Source organism: Dromaius novaehollandiae, unplaced genomic scaffold (genome assembly GCF_036370855.1).
Source record: "Dromaius novaehollandiae isolate bDroNov1 unplaced genomic scaffold, bDroNov1.hap1 HAP1_SCAFFOLD_30, whole genome shotgun sequence".
Classification (NCBI taxonomy): Eukaryota; Metazoa; Chordata; class Aves; order Casuariiformes; family Dromaiidae; genus Dromaius; species Dromaius novaehollandiae.
The window spans coordinates 3,647,423-3,659,751 of NW_026991333.1; the positions used below are offsets into that span (position 1 = coordinate 3,647,423).

Sequence of the window (12,329 nt, forward strand, 5' to 3'; positions counted from 1 at the left end):
GGGTTCACTGCTGGAGGCACCATCGAATACAAAACAGCCACCACCAGATCCAGAGCTGGGGAGGAGAGGGAGGAGGGCTTCAGGTGGGCAAATATGATGGTGCTGACAAACAGGGAGACCACAGCCAGATGAGGGAGGCACATGCAGAGGGCTTTGTGCTGTCCCTGCTCAGAGGGGATCCTCAGCACAGCAGTGAAGATCTGCACATAGGACACCACAATGAAGATGAAACACCCAAAGCCTAAACAGGCACTAACCACAAGCACCCCAAGTTCCCTGAGGTAGGAGTCTGAGCAGGAGAGCTTGAGGATCTGAGGAACTTCACAGAAGAACTGAGCCAGGGCATTGCCGTGGCAGAATGTTACTCCAAATGTGTTCCCAGTGTGCAGCACCGCACTGAGAAACCCACTGGCCCAGGCAGCTGATGCTATTTTGACACAAGCTCTGCTGCCCATGATGGTCCCATAGTGCAGGGGTTTACATATGGCAACATAGCGATCGTAGGCCATGACTGTGAGAAGAGAATACTCAGCCAAAATGAAAAAGGTAAAAAAAAAGACCTGTGCAGCACATCCCGAGTAGGAAATGGCCCTGGTGTCCCACAGGGAATTGGTTATGGATTTGGGGACAGTGGTGGAGATGGTGCCAAGGTCAAGGAGGGAGAGGTTGAGGAGGAAGAAGTACATGGGGGTGTGGAGGTGGTGGTCGCAGGCTACAGCTGTGATGATGAGGATGTTGCCCAGGAGGGCAGCCAGGTAGATGCCCAGGAAGAGGGAGAAGTGCAAGAGCTGCAGCCCCCGTTTGTCCACAAATGCCAGGAGGAGGAACTCATCCAGGAAACTGCTGTTGGGCATTTGCTTCCTCTCAGCTTTGGATACTGTCCAAGGAGGAAGAGGCATTGATAAGTTAAGTAGTTTTCTCTGAGCCAAACCCAAACTATTCTTAGTACAAACCTCCACCTTTCCTCTCTTCTCTCCCTTCATTCAGATCCCTTTTCTGATTGCTGGTTTATGCTGGCTGAGTGTGCTGTGCACAGCAGGGCCCTCGGGGTGTGGTACTCTAGAGGAGTCAGTCCTGCTCTGCTGGGGTTGTAAATGGAGGTGTCAGACTGCCCCATGTACTTGGTGGGAATTCCTGGAGACAGCTGTCACAAGCTGAGTGAAAGGGATTCAGTCCAGTGACCCAGTGGGAATATCCTCTTTTAATCCTTGTGAGAGATGAATACAGCACTCATGGCAGCTGTCTCTGAAAGAGAAGACCCTTGCGAGGGATTCATCTCCCCCAGCCTTGCCCTCCTGAACACAGGTGTCTGTGTCGGAGTCAGCCCCACCAGCTCCCACTCCAGCAAGCCACAGAAACACTGGAGGGAAGGCAGGGGCTGACCCCACCCTTTCTAGACATCTCTGTTCCAGTGAGATGGACCCTCTCCTCACATCAATTTACCCTCTGCACTCTTTCCCCAGGCTCTGCAATGGGAGTGGGACGTGACTAGCTCTGATGTACACACCCTGCAGCAGATTACAGCCACCCATTTTGTGGAGAGTTCGTTCAACAGTTTATTCAGAAAATGGGCTGCAGTGGAGGGATCTGATTCTATGTTTTTACGTTCTATGAGTTTTTAGATGCCTCCGTCACACTGTGGGAGCATTCTTTGATGCAGTAGAAATCTTTGGCATTTCAGTTTCTCTCAGCATTAGAACTTGTGTGTCCCAGGAGGAAAAGGGCTCACGGTGTCTATATACTACAGACAGAGTCAGGGGATCTGGACTGTGCAGGAGTCTTGCTGCCCGCTGCCCTGTGCTAGCACCTCTCCCAGCTAAAGGACAATCCCACTCCCAAGTTACTCTAAGAAAGGACCTGGGCTGAGGTGAGAGTGGAGGAATGTAGCTCCAGAGGGAAGATTTCCCCATTCTTCTCTCTCAGAGCAGACATGGAGAGTGTGCTCTGGAGAGCTCGTCAGAGCAGGTGAGGAGGTTTCTGACTTGCATGACCAGCACAAAGACTCTCCGCTATCACAGATATGCTATGGCAGAGCTGAGGTCTTGTGGAGGGCAGCTTGCAGCCTGGCAGGACACCCCAGAGAGACAGTCAAGAGATCTGAAGAAGGATGAGGGGGGGCAGCCTTAAGCGAGAGTCAGATCATTCCCCAATCAGATGAAATGCATTGCCTAGAAGGTTAGAAGGGCCTTGGGCACATCACTGCCATGAAAATGGCTCCACGCAGGACCCACAGGGTCAGTGCCTTAACTGCAGCTGAACCCCTCTCCTTCACCCCAGAGAGCAGGACAGCAAGAAGCAGAGCAGCACAGAGAGGAGAGGAAACAAGCAGCAGTACCATGACCCTGCCAGCAAAGGGAAAGCCAGGAGGGAGAGCCAGACGGGCAGTTAGGAAAGCCTTCCCCTCGCCCAGCTCTGCCCACCACCTCCCAGGCAGCGGCATCGCAGCACAGTCACTCTCAGCCCCTTTGCCGTGCAGTGGGAAATGGGCACGTCACAGCAGAGATGCCCCTCTGCTCTGCTGCAGCTCAGGCTGCTGAGGAGGGGGCTCCTGCCCTGCAGCCCATGGCCTTGAGGGCAGAGGCTGTGCTGGGTGGGAGAGGAGACACGGGGGGCTTGCTGAGAGGAAGATGTCTGCATTGCAGGGACTGACCGGGAGTTTTCCTAATTCCCCCTCCCACAGCATTTATGTCTCTACTTTCCTCTCACTCGCTGATCATATCTCCCCTGCCTGGAGCTTTTCCTCCTGGCAGCTGTTTCTCTGCCCCATCTCTTTTCCCTGCCAGCGCTCACAGACCCCATCCCTCCCTCTGGGCACTCAGTCCTGCCCTGCAGAAACCTCCCAGCAGCAGGGCACTGCCCAGGGGCATCTCTGGCTTTGCAGGTGCTAAGGAGCAGGTCAGACAAACGCGGGTGAGGCCAGGCAAGGTGATGGTGGTGCTTTCTGTAGGCAGAGCACTGGGTGAAAGGGTGCAATGAGGTCCCTCACAGAACTACTGATCTCGCACTGCAATGGTCTGGGAGCATCAGCCTCTTGTCCAAACCTCACAGCTCCTCTCCTTCCCCGTTGCCCCCCCACCTCCCACCTCCTGCAAACAGTGGGAAACTGGAAGCAGAGACTCAGGAAAGGTCCTTCTCTTTCAGGGAACCCCGGCCATGGCTGTCTGCTTGAAAAGGTCCCCTGCAAATATCCTGGGGGTGAGCGAGATCTGAGAGCAGCCCTGACCCCCGCAGCACCCTCCCAACAGGAGGATGAACCCACCCTTCTCGGGGTCGCTCCTTCCACCCAGAGCTTCTCCCTGCAGCGCCCTGGGCAGCTCCCCGGGCAGGCTGAGTGCTGACCCTCGCAGGCGGCAGAGTCCCTGCCCCGGGCACACAGCACCCTGGGTCGCAGGGACACTGCTCTCAATTACAGCCCGCGCACACCTGGGGGCACTCCCTGGCTTCACACCCCAGCACCGTCCCTGGCAGAAGGTAGCCGTGATGGCCTGTCCCTCTGACGGTGTGGCTGGGAAGCCCTGCTCTAAAGCACCTCCTGCTCCAAACAGGAGGAGCTGGCAGAGCCGCCCTGACAGACCCTCTCAGCTGTGGAAGGTGCCAGCTTCAGAGGAACCCTCCGGCAGCCACAGCAGCAATGTTGCCCTGCAGCCAGAGACTTACTGTGTTAGGGGCTGGGAAGATCTCTCGCTGCAGGCAGCTCTCAGCCATCCTCTGATGCCCCACTATCTTCAACTTCCGAGATGTCCATCTCATTCTGGCCCCTGCAGGCAGTGTCCTGAGTCCTGCTTCTCCAGGAAAAGGAGCTGCACTTGGACAGAGCTGGCTCTCTGCAGTGCCTGCCAGGTTGCCATGGGCTCCGGCAGCCCCAGGAGCCAAGCCCAGCTCAGGAGCAGAGGCCCAGCTGATGACGTGACTTTCTCTGTCCCCTGGGCACCCTCGGGACCTTCCCTGGGCTCCAGGGCTGACAGTTCCTGGAAGGCAGCAGGGTCACCCCTGGGAAATAGCCACGGAAGTAGATGAAAATAATCACCGAGGATCCCTCTCGAAACAGTGCAGAGACTGACTCTAGCATTGCAGTTGGTCTTACCAGAGCATGGCTGTCTAAGAGAGGTGGAAATGTCCCACTCTGGAAAGCCCTGCTCCCATCGCATAAGAGCACAGGCACAAGAAGGGAGTTGGTTTGCTCATGCTTCAGGGATGAATTAGAGGAGTTAATCAATACATCTAGTACTCATTGAGAAGCCTCGGGGTGGAACAGGATACAGTTCCCTCCCGTGCTCTCCACAAACTCACAGGAGGTGGGATTCCCCTTGCCCAAGTCTAGCATGCACAAAATGCCTGTCTGCATGGCAGCTCCTTGTTTAAGCTCCCACTGGAATCAAGGGAGATGGAGGGAGGCACTCAGCTGTCCATGCACACACACACACACACCCTTGGACATCTGAAGGGCCAGAGGTGGTCCAAGACACGTACCACTTTCTCCTTGCTCTGATGGAACAATTATGAGACCCATATCCTTCCAGGACATCAGCTGGTGCAGAATCTCCTTGGCCATCTGAAATGACACTTGATGCCTACTACTGCAAGAGGTCCGCTCACTATGAATCTGAGACATATGTGGATCCCGACACTGCAAGCAGTTCATGCAGTTAAGGGCATACACTTGATTTAGTATCATGACAAGAGGCCTGCAGGGCCATGTCAGATGCATGGGGTGTCCAGCACAACCACCAGGTTTCTAGCAGGTACAGCACAGGACCTGCAGGAAAAGTCCTTGCCCTTTTGGAGTGGTTGCTGGGCAAACACCCCAGGGCATCTCGCATTTCCTAACTGTTCTCAAACAAGGGATTCCCACCACTGCCTTTAGGAAAAGACCATCCCATCTACACCCGAGCATGCTGCAAAGATGCAAGGCACATCACACCAAGGTCTCCACACACAGACCTACACTTTCAAACCCCACTAGTTCTTCTCTCCCTAAACCTTTTCTCAGCCCTCATGCTATGAACAGGGACGGTGCTAATGATGCAGCCACAGTGTGCCTGGCTTGCAGGCTGTTCAGGCCCAGGGAAGTTCTCAGCGGCACCTTGTCATTCCTGGAGATCTGGCCACCTCCATCACGCGTGCCAAGGTGCTGCAGAGACATCTCAGGGACCAAGCACCTCTCCTGCCACAGCTGCATGGCCCAGCTCTCTTTTTTTCTGGCTTGTGAACAGGTATCACCATGACAAGTCTGTGCTCTGCCCTGGTGCCACAGCGGAGGTTCTGCAGCCCAGATGTACACAAATGCACAAAGCCTGGGGCACAAAGAAGAGGAAGTGGAGATGCACAAGCTGTCACTGTAGGGAACGGCGATCGGAAGATCTCGCAATGGCACGGAAAGTGGAAGGAAGAGGAAGGATATGACGTAGAGATAGCAATATGCTTGTAGGTATATAAGCAAATACATGTGTACAATAAACACCATTTGTAGCATCCTCATATTGGTGTCAGTGCTCATTGGCCCGGAGGCAGGGGGAGCCTCCGTGCCGTCTCAGGCGGACGGCAGATTGTCGCATCAGAAGGCGACATGTCACAGAACTGCAAAGGCTTAGAGCAGCCTGAGGAAGTCTGTAGATCACAGACCCCAGTTCCTATGGGGGGACTTGAATCTCCCAGACATTCAGTGGGAGGGCAATGCAGCAGGCTGCAAAGAGTCCCGGAGGATTCTGGAAGGTGTGGAGGACAACTTAGCACTGCTAAGCTGGATAGATCACCAAGGGTGACACTTTCCTGGACCTGGAACCTGCCAACAAGGAACCACTGATGAGGGCTGTGATAACCAGTGTCAGCCTTGCCTGCAGTGGCCATGAGACAGTGGAGTTCCAGATCCTGAGCAACATGAGGAGGAAGAGTAGCAGAGTCCACACTCTGGATGTCAGAGGAGCAGACTTGGACCTACTGGTAGAGGGATCCTGTGGTAGGCAGCTCTGAAGGGCAGAGGAACTCAAGAAAGTTGGCAGGTCTTTCAGGACAGCATCCTCTAAGCTCAAGAATGGCCCATACTGATGCCCAGGAGAGCAAGCAGAGATCTCAGGAGACAGAGCGGCTGAACAGGGAACTCACAACCGAACAACAGTACAAAAAGGCAGCACACAGGAACAGAAAGCAGGGAGAGGCGGCAAAGGAGGAAGTGAGAAATGTTGTCCGGGGAAGTAGGGAAGGTGTTAGGAAAGCCAAAGCGCCTTTAGGATTGATGCTTGCAAGGGATGTCAAGGGCAAAAAAGATGATCTGCTATTGCTTCAGTAAGAGTAAAAGCATGAACAAGGGAAATGTGGGCCCATGGCTGAGGACTGGGGCAGGCAGTCTGGTAACAGCAGAGGTAGATGTTCTTGTATGCAAGAAAGACATTACAGTAGGCTGAGTAGACAACCAGATGGGTGGAAAGCTGGTTGGATGATGGAGCTCAGAGGATTTTTTTGAATGGGTCATTCTTTCCCTGGAAGTTGCTGACAAGTGGAGGGTGCAGAGGTCTATACTGCCACCTGACCTGTCTAACAGATTCATTTGCGGCCTGGAGGAGGCAATTCTCATCACATTTAAGATGACACCTAATGGGGCAGAATGGTCACATGCTTGAGGGCTGCCATTCAGAGGGACCTCAACAGGGAGAAGGAATGGGCTGTCAGGATCTTTGTGAAATTCAAGAAGGACAAATGCCCCTCAGATAGACCAACACCCTGCAGTGGTACAGAGTGAGGAGTCCCTGGCTGGGCAGAAGCTCTGAGGAGAAGGACCTGGGAGTCTCTGTGGGCAGCGAGCTGAACGTGAGCCAGCAGCATTCCTTGGCAGCAATGGAAGCCACAGCATCCTGGCCTGCATGAACCAGAACAAAGCCAGGAGAGCAAGGGAAAAGACTATCCCCCTCTACTGTACTACTAGCACATCCAGATCCTGCATCCAGCTGGGGCCCCGTGCAGAAGAATGCTGTTGATCATTCTGATGATTTCAGGGACAGGCCCCCAAGGTGCTTGGAGACTGGAGCATTTGGCCTGGGAGGAGAGGCTGCGGTGACGTTTGTTCAGCCTGGAGAAGGGAAGGCTTTTGGGGTGACTCTTAGCAGCTTCCCAACTCAAGGTGGCCACCCATAGCGAACCAGGCTTTTACAGGGATTCATCACAGAAGAATGAGAGGAAATGGTTACAAACTAAGATGGGATAGCAGGGAGAAAAAAATCCATGAGGATAATGAAGCATCTGAAGAGCTTATGGACCACCTGTTCTTGGAGGACCCTGTTGGAAAAAGCCCAGAGGAACCTGATGTGACTTTAGTGCTGATCCTGATGGGAGCAGGAGGTTGGACTAGAGACCTCCCAAGGTTGCTTCCAACTGACATGGATGGGTGATTCTGGCATCTCTGGTGATAGCTACTGCGATTCTTGCACTCCTGAATTCCTTTTCTGCATGTGTTTTAGCACCACGCATGGCATCCCCAGAGCCAGGCCTCCCTCGTGGTGCGAGGTTACCTCTTTTTAATTATGAATGACTGCTTGCCTTTCTCACCATCTACAGCACCTGCACACTACAACATGATGCCAAATGAGTGTGAGAAAGCCATATGCAGAAAGTCATGGCATGAGGGTGGTTGCACTCTAACAGCCCTAAGGTCCTCTGCAGATCCTGTAAAATCCAGAAGGATTGGAAGAACCATGAAACAACCTAGGCACACATTTGTAAACTTGACTTCGTCACTGTGGGAGGCTGAGGGAGCTGTCTTTGTTCAGCCTGGAGAAGAGGAGGCTTTGGGCAGACCTAATAACAGCCTGCCCATACCTACCAGGAGGTCATCAGGAAGATGGAGCCAGCCTCTTCACCATTGTGCATCATGGGAGGAGGAGGCCCAGGATGAGGCATGAGTTGAAACAGGAGAGGTTCAGGCTGGGAATTAGGGCAAACATTTTACCCATCCAAAGAGTGAAGCACTGGGGCAGGTTGCCCAGAGAAATTGTGCCATCTCCATCCTCAGAGGTTTTCAAGTCCTAAATGACTAAAGCCCTCAGCAACCTGCTTGGAGCTGACAGCTGAGCCTGCTGTGAGAAGCACGTTGGGCTAGAGACAATGTGAGGTCCCTTCCAGCCTGAATGATTTGGCATTTCCTTCCACCCTGGGTCTTCCCTTGTTGACCTTAGGGAAAACATTCAGCTTCCCCATGGCCATGGAAGTACATCAGACAAAAGTATGAGCACATCAACTGCATGTGTCTTGTCCTGCTCTGGTCAGAGCAGTTCACATTCAGAGCTCCTTGGCCAGTGTCCCCAGGTGGCCCTAATATTTCATTGGTTTCACCTTTTATTGCATTTTCCCCTCTTTTCACCTTACAAGCCCTTTTCTTTTACCACCCTAATCTCCTCCCATGCAACCAGCATACCTCTGTTTACCCCTTGACCCTGGTCTTGCTTGCTTTGTACCTTCCTTTGGCTTCTCTGAGATGGCTGCCATGCTCATTTCAACTGTTTCTGGCAGTTCCTTTAGAACAGCATGGCCTTTATTATCTATGGTGTCCTGCAGTTGGTCATGCTGTTATCCTGTCAGAGGCATGGCGAGATAGGATGAGCCATCTACACACACACACATTCACAGCTGACACAAAGGAGCTTGAGCTGAGAGGGACCTTGAGAAGGTTGGAGATTAGGCCAAGAGAAACCTCCTGAAGGTGTGCAAGGAGAAGCGGCAGGTTGGGCCTTGGTGGAGTGACCCTGAGGAGAAGGGCCTGGACATCATGAGGGATGCCATATGAGCCCGTGGTGCATGCTCACTGCAGATCAGACCAGCTGCATGTTGGGCTGCATTAGGAAGCGTGTGCCCCCCCAGACAAGGACAGTTATTATCGCCCTCCACTCAGCACAAGAGTGGCCACATCTGGAATCGTGCGTCCACGTGTGGTATACCCAGTGCTGGAGGAATGGGGAGGACCTGGAGAGTGTGCAGAGGAGGTCTGCCAAGATGGGGCTTGTTGCCTGCAGCACATGAGCTGTACAGGGAGGACGAGGGACCTGGGCTCCATTATCCTCATGAAGCAGAGGGTAAGGGCAGTAGAGTAGTAGCTTGTGAATGCTTGAAGCGTGCTTTCAGAGATGGTGGCCCTATTCTTGGTGGTGGGAAACAGCATGAGAAGGGGAAACAGCCATAATCTTCAGCTTGAGAGGTTCAGAATGGATGTTAGAGAAAGAAATTTCCCTTGACGGGTAGTGCTGTTGTACAAGAGGTCAGGCAGAGGGAGTCTGTGCCCCCAGCTTTGTGTTTCAAGGAAAAACAAGGGAGGGTAGAGACACATCAGTAAAGGTGGGCAGATCCCTGGGCGAGAGCAAGGTGGGGAAGCAGGCTGGGTGTCTACAGGCTGCAGTGTAACTGGCTCAAGCATGGGACAGTGTAGGACAGGCTCTGGTGGAGAAGGCCAGGGCACTGCCAAGGCTGAAAGCTTCTGACAGCTTCTGTTTGTGCTCTTGTGTATGGCTCCTGTATCTGCCATCGAGGCCTGCCAGAAGACACCATTTCTTTGCAGCACTGGGGCCTTGTTTCCTCTTCCTGCTGGGGGGGCCTGGGACGTGCCATCTCATTGCACCTAACTCAGCGTGGCACACCCCCACCCTCACACTGCCCCCACAAAGAGCCCTGAGCAAAGTGTCAGAGAAAGCATCACCCTACTCAGGGGCTGGGTGTCAGTGCTTGGCCATGTGGTACGATAAAACTTATCCAAGTTTTCTAGGCATGAGAGCTACCTGCACATTTTCTTTATCTATCTGTAACAACTGCCTCTGCTCTAATCAGCCCTTGGAGAGGCTTTGTGAGTAATGGCCCTCAGGGGGACTCATTAACACTCCAAGAAAATTTGTGATTTCCTGCTGAATTCAACTTCCTGAGTGGTTGCTTCACTCTCCTCTCAGAATCTGACATTCATAGACTCAGCACCAAGTACCCCGAGGGTTCATTACAGTGCAAAAAGCCCTAACGAGTTCTCCTTAGAGAACCAGCTGCAAATACACACAGAAGGGTTTTTCTTAATTGGCATCAAACAAAAATTAAACATGATGGAGTTTATTGAAAAGGAAAATTAACTCCTGAACTGTGTTTCAAGTCCAGGCTGCCTCCAGTGAGGTCCACTTTCCACAAGGGATAGCCTTAGTAGAAATGTTTCAGACAGATTGATAGGATAGAGAGAAAACACAACTAAGATGTTGGCTAAAGAGGCAATTAGACTCCTGAAAGATGAGGCAATTTTTGCACTTCCTGAAGCTCAGAGCAGCACCGAGAGAGAGGAGAGATATCTGAATGAATGAAGAGAAAGGAGAGAAGAAAAAGTGGAAAACAAGGGAAAGTGCCTATGCCCAGATAGTCTGCTGCAAAGATGACTTTAGAAATGATCGATTTAATGAGGACATGGGGAAATATGTGAAAGACTGCTGAGATGATATCCATAGCATAACAGACAAAGCAGTGGTACACCAGCTTAAGGGGTAGATGAATATTTCTTCAGGGATTCACAACCTTCCTGAAAATTTTCCATTATTGCATCATGGGAAAACAAGGACATTTGTATTAAAATGAGGCAGTGTCCAAATTCAATCCCCATTGACTAATCAATTTGACAGACAGGGTTTGTGCCTCTGCAAAAGTGGGATGAATTCAAATGTTTGTGTGCAAATGACTGTCACAGACAGAATGCACAAAGCACAAGAGTTGCCTGAGATAAACTGGAAATCACTTGTGAGGAGAGGTGGGCAGCTTATTGCTGCTGAAGTAGCAGCAGTTGAATCAGTTTCTTCAGGGCATCCTTGAGCTCCCTGTTCCTCATGCTGTAGATGAGGGGGTTCACTGCTGGAGGCACCACTGTGTACAAAACAGCCACCACCAGATCCAGAGCTGGGGAGGAGATGGAGGGGGGCTTCAGGTGGGCAAATATGATAGTGCTGACAAAGAGGGAGACCACGGCCAGGTGAGGGAGGCACATGGAGAGGGCTTTGTGCTGTCCCTGCTCAGAGGGGATCCTCAGCACAGCAGTGAAGATCTGCACGTAGGACACCACAATGCAGACGAAACACCCGAAGCCTGAACAAAGAGTAAGCACAAGAGCCCCAATTTCCCTGAGGTAGGAGTTTGAGCAGGAGAGCTTGAGGATCTGGGGAATTTCACAGAAGAACTGCTCCAGGACATTGCCATGGCAGAGTGGTATTGAAAATGTGTTGGCAGTGTGCAGGAGAGCATTGAGAAACCCACTGGCCCAGGCAGCTGCTGCCATTTTGACACACGCTCTGCTGCCCATGATGGTCCCATAGTGCAGGGGTTTACATATGGCCACGTAGCGATCATAGGCCATGACAGTGAGAACAGAATACTCAGTCGACAAGAGAAAAGTAAAATGAAAGACCTGGGCAGCACATCCTGAGTCGGAAATGGCCCTGGTGTCCCACAGGGAATTGGCCATGGATTTGGGGACAGTGGTGGAGATGGTGCCAAGGTCAAGGAGGGAGAGGTTGAGGAGGAAGAAGTACATGGGGGTGTGGAGGCGGTGGTCGCAGGCTATGGCTGTGATGATGAGGCCGTTGCCCAGGAGGGCAGCCAGGTAGATGCCCAGGAAGAGGGAGAAGTGCAAGAGCTGCAGCTGCCGGGTGTCTGCAAATGCCAGGAGGAGGAACTCAGTGAAGGAGCTGCCGTTGGACGTTTGCTGACCCTGGGCATGGGGATCTGTCCAAGGAGGAAAAGACAGTGACAAAGTAGAGCAGTCTTCTGTGAGCCAAATCTTTTGCCTTTCTCATAGAACCTCCCACTTTTCCTCTCTTCTTTACCTTCGATCAGGTCCCTGTCTGGAGCTCTGGTTTGAGCTGGCTGAGTGTGCCGTGCAGACCAGGGGCCTCTGCTAATCATTTCCAGAGGAGTCAGTCCTGCTTTGCTAGGGTTGTAAACGGAGGAAGGTGACAAACATTTCCAGTTATTTGGTGGGGATAGGAGGGGCTTGGGTGCCACGAGCTGAGCTAAGGTGACTCAGTCTAGTGGCCTGGTGAGAATATTCTCTGTTTACCATAATAAGAAATGAATATAGCACTTTGACCAACCAATATACCCCTGCCATGGAAGAAAGCTCCGGGGAGATGGGCAAGGGTGATGTGCCCATGAAGCTCAGGGCATGAGGTAGGGTGTGACTGACCACAGCAGTTGCACAGAAAGCCAGCTTTATCTCACGGCAAAGGGGACCAGGACTGGAGGGTAAGCTTTGTTTTAGGGAAACAGCTATGTCAGTTGAGCAGATCAGCTGACTACACCCCAGCTGAGTGGATCAGCTGGTGTAAATGTTTCCC

General features: G+C 52.4%; 1 protein-coding gene across 1 annotated transcript; it reads right to left on the reverse strand.

Annotated features, from left to right (window-relative positions):
* Window positions 1–10,792: 10,792 nt before the first annotated feature.
* On the reverse strand, window positions 10,793–11,898 carry LOC135325822 (olfactory receptor 14J1-like; the record flags this gene model as incomplete). Its single annotated transcript, XM_064503800.1, has 2 exons — window positions 11,820–11,898; window positions 10,793–11,718 (listed from the first exon to the last, which is right to left on the reverse strand). Coding segments are annotated over exons 1-2 (1,005 nt in total), but the record flags the coding sequence as incomplete, so codon positions are not given.
* Window positions 11,899–12,329: the final 431 nt, after the last annotated feature.